At 42.3% G+C, this 12452-nt stretch overlaps 1 protein-coding gene across 1 annotated transcript in view; it reads right to left on the bottom strand.

Annotated features, from left to right (window-relative positions):
* The window catches only part of LOC145414975 (chromosome-associated kinesin KIF4A-like), a 144307-nt gene that overhangs the window by 46882 nt on the left and 84973 nt on the right, over positions 1-12452 (bottom strand). The window contains exons 17-19 of the mRNA XM_080284389.1: positions 3619-3733; positions 3034-3169; positions 389-525 (exon numbers count right to left, since the gene is read on the bottom strand). Of these exons, the coding sequence (XP_080140515.1) occupies positions 389-525; positions 3034-3169; positions 3619-3733 (388 nt within the window). The remainder of the gene's footprint in view (positions 1-388; positions 526-3033; positions 3170-3618; positions 3734-12452) is intronic.

Below are 12452 nucleotides of genomic sequence, written 5' to 3' on the forward strand. Positions count from 1 at the left end.
AGTAATAAGAAAGATGGCAGTCTAGACTCTAGTGCCTTAAGGTGGTCCAACCAACACATGCCTCATAAAGGTTTATGTCACAGGAATAGTTGGGGTTTATTACTCACATAATATCACTCAAGCACAAGCACCTGGTCACTCATGTCTTAAATGTCTGGACTAGCCCTGGGCCCCTATACTCATGACAGGGTAATAAAATGGATGGTAGATAGATAAACAGATAGATGGGAAGACAGACAGACAGATACAACGAGACAGATATTGAAACACAGAGAGTGGCCACCTCCTCTATGATTAAGGCATCTGACTACAGACTGACAGGAAGAAAATGGATACAGACAGATAGATAGATAGACAGCAGACAGACATAAAATACTGCTTCTCTTACCTGAAGGTCTTTTAGGTCAGCCTCCTTGGATACAACAGCCACATGATTATCTGTAGCAACTTGGAACAAATAATTCAAGGCACATTTCGCTTCAACCATACTCTGCATGGACTCAAACCTCTTTTTGTTGGCAGCATCTAAAAATAAAATTAAGACATCAATCAATCAATCATCTCAACCTCTTTTGCTCTCCTAAGGACAGGGTGAGGTGTCCAGAGAGCAAGAAGAAAATGGACAGTGGACTGAAGCGGGGCAACTTGAGTCTACAGTCCACCAGGTTCAAGCTTCTATGAACATGGGGTCACAACACACAACTGGTACCACAGACTGGAGGAAATGGCAAATCTGATTTATATGTAGCAGTTATACTTTAGTGGGCAATTTTTCCTTTATTTTACTGAAGACATTAACAAAAAGGACTATCCAAAAAGAAGATGCATAACAGGGCTTGCTGCAGATGAGGTGTTGAATGGGGATGCCTTCATGAGGTGGCACTGATATAACCTGGGTGTTGTACTGTCCAGCTTCTTCCCTATCCCCTGAAAGGATGCTGGCAGACTGCAGGAGAAAGGCAACTTCAGCCAGCAAGCCATTAGATTAACCCCTTAACCGCGGGGCGTCACTTTCGTGACGCTTGGGAGCAAGGGATCATACCGCGGGGCGTCGCTTTTGTGATTCTGTGTTATTTTGAATTCACCCGGGCTTCCAAGTGGGGGCTTGTATCATCTATCGGTACTGCCAATGTCCAACACTAGTCAGCACTCCTAATCTCATCTGTACTCCCATCCATTGTTGACAATTTAGCCATTTCTCCCCGTTCTTGACTCCCCTCCCTACCCCCCCCTCCATTACCCTATCCTCTCGCCTGCCCGGCCGTGCTACGCTAAGTAAATCTTCCCTGGAATTTTTCACTGATTTCATCCATTGAAACAAGCCCTATGTCCTATTCTTATACCAAATAATATATACAAGAAAGAAATAAGGTAAGTGAGAGTGCCATACACCTGGAATTGGCTAATTATCACCTGACAACACCTCACGTGCACTCGTTCGCTAATTTTCGCTGTTTTTTTCCCCTTGAAATATGCCCTATAATCTATTTTCGTAATAAATATACATGTAAGGAGGAAGGGAGAACCCTAAGTGATATTTACATTCACCTGGAACTACCTAATTTATAATGTATTGTCTAGATTTCCTGCCAATCATATCAGTGCTAGACAAAGCTGTTTCAAGATATAACATTGGTAGCTCTGAATATATATATCTCCTAAGTAGGCCTCTAATCTATTTTCGTAATAAATATACATGTAAGGAGGGAAGGGAGCAACCTAAGTGATATTTACATTCACCTGGAACTACCAAATTTATAATGTATTGTCTAGATTTCCTGCCAATCATATCAGTGCTAGACTTAGCTGTTTCAAGAAGTAATATTGGTAACTCTGAATAACCCCTAGCAGGCCTCTACGCTGGTGGTCCTCCGTTATCACTCAGTTCTCTCTCAACTTCCGAAGAGATTACGTATGTATCTCATTGCTGACTTCAAGGACATTTTGCACCCCCCTGCACATGGCACTCTGACCTTTACACCAGACAACACCTCGTGTGGAAAGAGGTAAAGGGCTGACAATTGATAAAAGAGTGACTACGATCTTTCTATTGAGTAAAACAGTGCAAGTGGAATTGTAAATAATGTGTAAATAATGTGTAAACAGCAAGTGAAAGTAATGAATGTAAATATACGTGAACAATGGAAAATAGTTTTATAAGTTATTTCAAGTGACAGTGCACAACACAGTGTAAATAAAATAGAAATGTAAATAACGTAAATAAAATAGAGAACGTAAATAGAAATGTAAATGAGTAGTATTATAAGAATACGAGTATATACCCTAGGAGTAATGAAAGTGAAAGTTTCACTCTAGCATGTCTGAATGCTATGAGTTATGAGAGTGAAGATGAAAGTGACATTCACTCTCAATGCCAGTATACAGGACGAGAAAGTGAATGCTACGTATTTTACTGAAAGAAATTGAATCCCTACAGTGACAATAAACTAATACTACTGAAGGAAACTTATGGATAAAGACTATAGATATATATAAGTGTTATATAGTAATAGAAATATAAAGTGTGAGGGGTTTTATGAATAATAAATGACAGACTACCAAGAGCGAACTAGTGCCAGTGCGACGATCAGACGCGCTCGTAATTTCCATTGCTTTCACAGTGTTTTTTTTTTTTTTTAGTATGGATCCCAAACTACTTGAAAATTGTAGAATAGTGTTTATAGTGTTTGTATCTGGCTGTGGTAATCATATTACGGGTTGTCGGGAAGTGTAAAGTGGAGACTTCGTTACCCTACTTCAGAGGTCTCCACAAGTCCTACGGTAACCGACGAAGGCTCAACAATCATTCCAGGAGAAAGCTGAAGGTATGTGCCATAAGCATATATAATTTTATTATTCTAGGACTAATAACTGATTTTTGGCAAATATTTTTTGAGAGTCTGTCGGAGCCCAAATAACCCCGCGGCACACGCAAGTTATTGGTAAACAAGCCCGCGGTGTAGGGGTTAATATCCACATGATCCTAGGGCCACAATATCAATAATAAAAACTGTAAAACAACCAACACCAAACCTTCATCATCATCGATAACTTTGGACTGCAGGTCGTTGATCTGTGCAGTTCGCATCTGGAGTTCATTCTCCAAGTTGTCTTTCTTCTCCTCCAGTTCAGCCATCATTTCTGGACTCTGCTTTTTTTGTAGTAGACGCTGTTGGGGAATCATCACCACCATCATTATTAATATACAGTATTACTAAATCACCATCATCATCATCATTGTTATAACTAAATCATCATCCAACACACATTCCAGTATGAGATGGGGTGAGACAGCATCCAGAGACAGAGAAAGAAAATGCACAGTCGTCATTGTTGTCATCATCATCAACCATCATCCTAATCATCACCACCACCCAAATCATCAACATTATCATCAACATCTTGACTTCTTTTTCCAACCCAAGGATAGTTATGAAGTAGGGCCCATGGAGGAAAAAAAAAAAATGCTCAATGCAGTGAACCACCTCAGTGTCACTCAAGTCCCCAGAATCTTGATGCAACCTCACAGGCAAGACTTTGGGGGGAAAGGGGGGATCTTTATAAATGCACATCATATTACATCTAAGTCAGAGACAGTGATATATATACAGGACTTACCCTGACTTTGTTGATCTGTTCAGAGATGGTCTTGCGATCGTCCATGAGTGTGTCCAAACTTTGCTTGGCTTGTTTCTTGACTGATACCACATCCAGCTCCCCTTCCAGCCATGACCTGACAGTATCACAACCATCATCATCATTAGAAAAATATTACCATAATCGTCATCACCATAATCATCATTATCGTGACCTCTTTCTCCACCTAAAGATGGAGTGAGATACAGTCCTGAGAAAACACACACACACACACACACACAAAACATTCAGTGGCCCTCTCCCCCCTACTTAAGCATAACCTGCCTGGATATTATCTTAAGAGTCCTGGGTTCAGCTCCTGGTACAATACTGGCAATGTGTTAGTTGAGTTTTCCTGTTAGTACAGGTTTCTTTCATCATAACCAACATGTGCTGACTACTCAAACACAACAATCTCAACCGTGATCCAACTTGAGTGGGCTGATCTTGACTGAAAACTCAGGATATCTTCAATAGATAATCAAGTTTACCTCTTCCTTCACTTTTGTGACAAATTATTATCTAGGGCAGGTAGATGGGGAAATAAATTGGAAAGAAGACAGCCAGAAGACTAAGAATAAAGTGGCATGGTGGTGACTCATTTGTGGTCATCTCTTAGGGGATCAGGGCATCTGGTGACAGATAGATTAAACATCATCACACAAACAAAAGTTGGAAAGAAGATTATTGATAAGAGAAGAATGAACTGAGGAAGAGGGAAGAATAAAGGGAGAGAAAAGTGACAGATCAACAAAGTGACTGCCACCAGGTAAAGGATGCAAATTTCCTGTTATTTCCCACTTTTACTCCTTTCTATTTTCTAGATGAGACCGGAGAAAATACTGAGAGAAGAATAAAAAACAATAATAAGAGTAGACTATGAGACGGAAAGAAGCAACAGGCAGAAGAAAGAAACTGGAAAGAAGAAATAGGGGGAGATGGCAAAGAACCAACAAACATGAGGCAATTAAAGTTAACGCTTTTGCCACAGGTATCATACAGTTCACTTGTGGAAGGAAGGGTGAGAATGTATGCCTTTCTGGTTACGACAGCAGCTGTCACCTGAGTCAGTATTTATTGTTTTAAGCCTCTTTAATGTCACTGTCTCATGTCTATTTTACCCAAGAAGACTGATGATGACGACGAGATATACATCACCTACTCCTTTTAGTCTGATCAGGAGCATAAAGGCCTGAGGGTACGCTACTCAGTCTCGACATTTACAGCAAAGGTGACCAGCCTTGCTCATCCAAGTGGCATTATGTCAACAATGAACCCCTACCATCCCTTGCATGGAAGTCTTTATGAGCCCCTTCAAGCTAGAAAGCCTTGACCTACTAGACTGCCAGGTGTCCATGTGGTTATACAATATGGTTACCACCCAAAGTTGCAAATAATTTCCTGGATTACAGAAAATCACTTGACTTGTCACTTAACCCGTTAACTGCTCTATACAGCCTGGGCTGTTCCGAGTGCGACTGCTCAATACAGCCCTGGCTGTGCAGGTGAATTTTGAATACAGTGCCATGGTGACTGAGGCCGACCCATGCAAGCATGTTTGAGCCTTCAAAACCGAAACCGAAACCGAAAAGGAAAATGAAAACCATACATCCCAATAGGGAATCAGACACTTCAATGTTCATCCATGGCTTTACCAAGGTAAATATTGAGCTAATATTTCGTTACTATATACTTTGACATGTGTTCTCTCAATTCCTAAGACAAAATTTGGCCTTTGGGAAATTTCATTTTTACCCCTATGTCTGCGCACCATGGACACCTCCAAAAAACCGCCATGCACATTTAACAGGTTAATGAAGAGTCATCTGAAAGCTGCATTAAAATGTTTAGGGAAAAAGTAGGGGTCAGGCTTGACTATTTTTTTCCTTAAGGCATGGAAGAAGGAACCAAAGGCTGGAAGCCTGCAAAATTGTTTTCTCCAAAAAAAAAATAAATAAAATACTGAACTACATACATAAATACAGTACAGTATATATCGTAAGATGGAGCTATTCGACTCATGTTTGGATATTTTTTGTTGCACTAAGGTTTGTAGTACAACATTTAGGGCACTTAAAAAGCTTTACTGTATGGGTAATGAAACACAAATGATCAAATTTCATAGTGAAAATGGATTTTAACCCTATCAGGTTTCTGGGACGTGGCTGATCATATCTGCGCTAGAGTCAGTCGCTCTCATGCTGACCCACATCTTTGCGCTGCAATATTATTCTTTGATCACTCAGTGTAAATACGCTTCTCACAAAAGAGTGTTGGTTTTGCTGTCACTTCAAAGCTGAATAATTGTACTTTATTGTGGTATGCTTAAAAAAGGAAAACAAAATAAATAAAAGGTCATTATGATGAGATGAACTTAGGCAAAAACCAAAAATTTTATACTTTGTCGTAGAAAAATATTCAGAAAAAAATAAACAATTAATAAATAAATAATAATAATAATAATAAAGGTATGTAAATCTGGCTTAAATCATGCAAAACTACAGTACTGCCCACCACACACAGAGCAAGCATTCCAGGACATCATGCCCGAGTCTCTTTGTGACGATGCATAACCGTGATTTAAGGTGAATATATTACATCATCATCATCATCATCTGGGCCTCGTTTCCCACCCTAAGGCAGGATGAGGAGTAGCAACATCCAGACAGCCTAAGTTTGCCGAATTCAATGGGCCATGCTTCCATTCACTCATCATTCAAGCTCACAGAATCCTGGCTCCATCAGACAGGCCAAAAAAATTTCACCACATTCTGTTGCTTCACACATACCTATCTGACAGAGTCAATCCAAACACTGTCACATTAAAAAGGGGTGTCAAATCCCTGGTTATGCACTTCTCTGCACAAAATTCATCCAGCCAGCTTGATCTCTTGTCAGTCCCTTAGCCTCACCAACTTCCATACCTCTCCTCCTCACACACTCTTCCACCATATCCCTCCACCTTCTACTTGGCCTACCTCACTTTCTCCCTCCTTCAAATTCGCTCAGATATACCTTTTTCACCACTATATTGTCATCCATTCTTTCCACATGACCATACCATCTCAGTACACTCTCTTCAATTCTGGTGTCCACAGACTTCCTCACTCCATATCTTTCAGGAATCACATTACTGCATATCCTATCCACTCTCTGTACTCCACATACATGTACATTCCTCAGCAGTCCCATCTCCACTGCTCTCATTCTTGACTTTTCATTTTCATGACACACCATAGCCTTACATTCATATGTACAGTACCTCTCCTAATTTTGGCAATGTTTTTAGGTCAATCTGGGGGTAGGGCGGTTTTTCAAGAATACTCCCCCAGTATCCCTGCTTGTCGTACAAGGCTACTAAAAGGGTTGGCGGAGGGTTAGTGCCCCCTCCCCGGAAAACAACTAAAAAGACGAACAAGAAGCCTTGGACAAGGACTGACCAAAAGATGACGACCAAGGACCGGACAAAGGACATGGTAATCGGAACATAGAATGTAAGAGGTGCAAATGATGAGGTGAAAGAGAAAGAGATTGTCCAGGTGCTTCAGGGTGCGAAAGTCGATGTATGCGGAGTAACTGAAACTAAATGGATATGTGAGAGGGTGAGACAAGGGGAGTATGGATGGGGTATATGTGCAGGAGTGGGTGAGAATGAGAGGGCAAAGGAAGGAGTATGTATAGCTGTGAGTAAAAGATGGAAGAAGAGCATAAGACAGTATGGATCAGTTGGGTCAAGGATTGTGTGGGTAAAGTTGAAAGTGGGAAGACAAATGTGGGCGATTGTGTGTGTGTATGCGCCAACGCAAGATCGTGCCAGCAGGGTTAGAGAAGAGTTCTGGACAAATGTGGAAGTGTGCATGGAAAAGTTTGGAAGGAATGAGAGAGTGTTTTTGATCAGTGATATGAATGGTAAAGTAGGGAATGTGAAGGTGGATGAAATAGTTGGTGAGTGGGGTGTGCCTGCTGAGATAGATGAGAATGGCAGTGTGATAGTGGACATCTGTGCTGGGAGGGGGTTGGTGATAGCCACTACCCTCTTCAGGCATAAAATGATCCACAGGTATACATGGCGAGTGATGAGAAGGGTGGGTGGTGAACTGAATGAAAGCAAGGCAATGATTGATTATGTGTGTGTGGAAGAAAGGATGCGAAGATGTGTAATGGATGCAAGAGCTTATAGAGGTTGGGGGAGTGGACTTTCTGACCACTACTTGGTGGTGGCCACAATCAAGATCCAAAAAAGATGGAGAAATAGAAGAAGGGAAGGACAGGAAGAAGGAGTATTTGCAAGGAGAGTGGAAAGGTTACAAGAGGATGAGAAAAAGGCAGAATATAAGAGAGAAGTGGAGGAACGATTGGGCAAATATGTATTGGAGCAGATGAGGGATGTGCAAGATGTGTGCAGGATATTCACAGAAGAAATATGTGCAGCATGTGATGTGGCGTGTGGGATGAAGAGAAGACGGAGGGGGGTGCAAGTGACAGCGCAGTGGAATGAAGAGGTGAGACAGGCTATGGCACAAAAGAAGAAAGCATACAATATATGGATGAGAAATAGAGGCATGGAAGAAGTTGAGAGACGGAAGACAGAGTTATATGTAGAAAGAAAGAGGTGAAAAGATTAGTATGAGAGAGTAAGAAGAGAGTGGATGAGGAATTTGGAAGGACTTTTAGTGTAAAGTGGAGGGACTGTATGAAAATGTTCTGGAAAGAGGTGAAGAGAGTAAGACAGGGTAGAAGTGAAATTAGCAGGGGAGTGAAAGATAAAAATGGTAGATTACTTGTGGAGAAGGGAGAAAAAGTGAGCAGATGGAGAGAACACTTTAAGGAATTGTTGAACATAGAGAATGGAAGTGATGCGAGTATAAGTGGCTGGGGAATGGCTGGGAGAAGGAGGGTGGTGAGAAGACAGGAAGAAATCAGTAGGATAGAAGTTGTGGAAGCAATGAAGAAAGTTAAATTGGGGAAAGCCCCAGGAATTGATGGAGTGTGAGGTGAAACGTTGAAGTATGGGGGAGAGATAGTAGTAGAATGGATGTGGAAGATGTGCAGATTGGCCTAGGAGGAAAGTAGAGTTCCGGGGGATTGAAAGTCAGGTATAATTATTCCCTTGTACAAAGGAAAAGGGGAAAAAGAAGTGTGTGGTAATCATAGGGGCATTTGTCTTCTTGGTATAATAGGAAAAGTGTATGGTAGGATACTTATTGACAGAGTTCGGGAAATAACAGAGGAATTAGTTGGAGAAGAACAGGGAGGCTTTAGGAAGGGAAGAGGTTGTGTAGATCAGATATTCATTCTTAGATCTTTAGTGGAAAAGTTACTAGAGAAGGGAAAGAAGTTGTATGCAACTTTCATGGATCTGGAGAAAGCATTTGACAGGGTGGATAAACAAGGATTGTGGAAAGTATTAAGAATATATGGAGTAGATGGGAAGTTGTTCAATGTTGTGAAGAGTATGTATGATGGTGCTAAGGCTGCAGTGCGTGTGGATGGTGAACTGAGTGAATTTTTCTCTTTGAAGGTTGGGTTGAAACAGGGATGTGTCATGTCTTCATGGTTGTTCAATCTGTACATGGATGGGGTAATAAAAGAGGTACAAGGTAGGGTAGTGGATGTTGGAGTGGCCCTGGTGAGAGAGGATAGTGTTTGGAAACTCCCTGTACTGTTGTTTGCAGATGATACTGTGTTGTTGAGTGAAGATGAAGGGGAGCTGCAAGGCTTGGTGGATGAGTTTGGGAGAGTATGTAAGAAATGGAATCTAAAGGTGAATGTAGGGAAGAGTAAAGTGATGGTCTCTGAGAGAGGTGAAGTCAGTGAATGTACAGTGAGGCTGGATGGTGAGGAATTGGAAAATATGAGTACATTTAAGTACTTGGGTAGTCTGATGAGTAAGGCTGGAGGTTTGGAGGGTGAAGTGCTTGAAAGGCTACAGCAGGGAAGAAAGGTTGCTGGTTCCTTGAAAGCAGTGATAAGAAACAGGGAAGTGAGCATGGAAGTGAAAAAGTTACTACATGACAGTATTGTGATACCAACTCTAACATATGGAAGTGAAGCTTGGACGTTGTTGGAAGCGCACAAGTCAAGAGTGAGAGCAGTGGAAATGAGTTATTTAAGAGGAGCCAGTGGAGTCACATGGAGAGACAGGCTGACAAATAAGGATATAAAGGAGTGTTGTGGTGTGGATGTGGATGTGATAGGAAGCGCTAAGACGAATACAGTAGGTGGTTTGGCCATGTGGAGAGGGTGGAGGGTGAAAGACTGACGAAGAGAGTGTATGTGAGTGAGGTGGAGGGGGGGAGAGGGAGGGGAAGGCCAAGGATGAGATGGAGCGATGGGATGGAGAGGTATATGAGAGAGGGGGGTGTGAGTTGGGAGCAGGGCAGGGAAATGGTGGGGGATAGGATGACGTGGAGGCGATTTTTTTGTGGCCACCCCGAACGGGATTGAGGCATCTGGCAATAGATAGACAGATAGACTATCTATCTATCTATTGCCAGATGCCATAATCCCATAAGGGGTGGCCATTTGACTTTGAGTTATTTGTTTTATGAGGAGGGGCACTAACCCTCCACGAACCCACTTGCTGACATGTACTGTAGGGAGCACATATGGTTTGGTTATATGGTTACCACCCAGCATTGTAAATCCTGGCTCACAGGAAACCATTTGGCTTGTCACTCAATGTAAAGCTACCTGTAAAGGAAAGAAAAGCAATAAAAAGTGATGGGAAAAATAGGAAGAGAGGAGGGCAGGCATAGAAAAAGAATGATAAAGGTTAGAGTAGGCAGCACTACATCAAGTGAATGGATTCATATTAATGCTAAATGCCAAGGAAACAATGCATAAACAAACATCCACAAAAAAAACTCAGGACAGTTGGAAAATCAGGTATCTGACGCCGGTGATAACTGCTCTCACGCCACACAAAAATTCTATGGCCAAATATGCCACCGGAAATTGGTTAAATTGGTATAAATGTATACCATCCTCTTCGTTGGTGTTTATACTATAAGATAAGCTAATAAAAACACAAAAAACTGATGAGTAAAAGTACTGAAATGCAGTGAGAATAAAATGTCAATCCCGTAAGGTGTGGCCACAAACAAATCACCTCCATGTCGGCCTGTCCCCCGCCATTTCAATGTCCTGCTCCCAGATCACACACCCCTCTCTCATAAACCTCTCCATTCCATTCCTCCATCTCATCCTTGGCCTCCCCCTCCCTCTACCCCCCTCCACCTCACTCACATACACTCTCCTCATCAGTCTCTTACTCTCCATCCTCTCTACATGACCAAACCACCTCAGTGTGTTTCTCCTAACACATCCTATCACATCCACATCCACATCACAACGATCCATCACTTCCTCATTTGTCAGTCTGTCTCTCCATGTGACTCCACGTGCTCCTCTCAATGAACTCATTTCCACTGCTTTCACTCTTGACTTGTGTTCCTCTAACAATGTCCAAGCTTCACTTCCATACATTAGAGTTGGTATCACAATACTGTCATGTAGTAACTTTTTCACTTCCATGCTCACTTCCCTGTTTCTTATCACTGCTTTCAAAGAACCAGCAACCTTTCTTCTTTGTTGCCCTTTCAGGTACTTCACCCTCTAAACTTTCATCTTTACTCATCACACTACTCAAGTACAGTACTTAAATGAACTCATATTTTCCACTTCCCCCTCATCCATCCTCACTGTACATTCAGTGACTTCACTTCTCTCAAAGACAATAACTTTACATTCACCTTTAGATTCTGTTTCTTACACAGTCTCCCAAGCTCATCTACCAAGCCTTGCAACTCCCCTTCGTCTTCACTTCATCTGCAAGGAACAATACACTCAATCCTCGTAAACCGCGTGTTTATAAACCACGGACTTGTAATCCGCGGCAAAGTGGCTGTCAGACTGCCAGCACCCTTAAACCGCTGTCAAGTCACGAAAATCGCGGATCTAGGCACCGAAGTGGGCCTTTTCTGAGGAGAATCATAAACTGCGGCATTCAATTTGATAACCGCGACCCAACAACCAATCACTACCTGTCCCTGGTGGCAAGTGTGCATACTAATGCCGTCATGTTGTTGTTGTTCTGTCCGCCAAACCGCACAGTACAGAGCATCACCATGTGGTACGAGGGCTACCTGCCTATTTTTGTGCACTTTCCCCCCACCTCCTACCTTCCATGGCCCCTCCTGAACCCCCAAAGAAGCGCTCTAAGCCCTGTGGCATCAAGAAGCAGCCGCCATTGTCGTACAGTCAAAGTTTGGAGCTCATTTGTCGTGTTGAGAAGGGAGAGAAGTTTGCAAGCCTGGCGAAAGAATATGGGAGGAACGAGTCGACCATAAGGACGGTCTACAAAACCAGGGAGAAACCAAAACAAAACCAGGCAGACTTTGAGGGCTTCCTGAGGGAGGCTGAGGAGCTGGAGAAGGGAGAACAGCATGAGGGAGCACCCCCACCTCATGCTGAGTGGTTCTAAGTTCTTCCCAACACCACCCCACTCCATTCACTTAAGCAATATCGTCATAGGATTAGGGTGAGATCCCTTAACCTTGCTTATTTCTATTAAATACATGCACTGAACATTCCTAAATTTGTATGTTTGTGTTTGATGGTGCTTAGATAGGTGTAGGTAGGGTGCTTTGGGGGGTGGTTGGCCAAAGTCCAGACTCTAATTAATTTTTCACATAAGAGTTATTATTTATACACTGCAGAATTTGTAATCCACGGCAGTGGTCCAGACCCAAATTGCCGCGGTTTACAAGGATTGAGTGTATAGGGGGTTTCCAAAAACTGCCCTCTCTCATTTG

The sequence above is a fragment of the Coenobita brevimanus genome, chromosome 101 (genome assembly GCF_032717465.1).
Source record: "Coenobita brevimanus isolate Jiangsu-jjx chromosome 101, ASM3271746v2, whole genome shotgun sequence".
In the NCBI taxonomy this organism is placed as follows: Eukaryota; Metazoa; Arthropoda; class Malacostraca; order Decapoda; family Coenobitidae; genus Coenobita; species Coenobita brevimanus.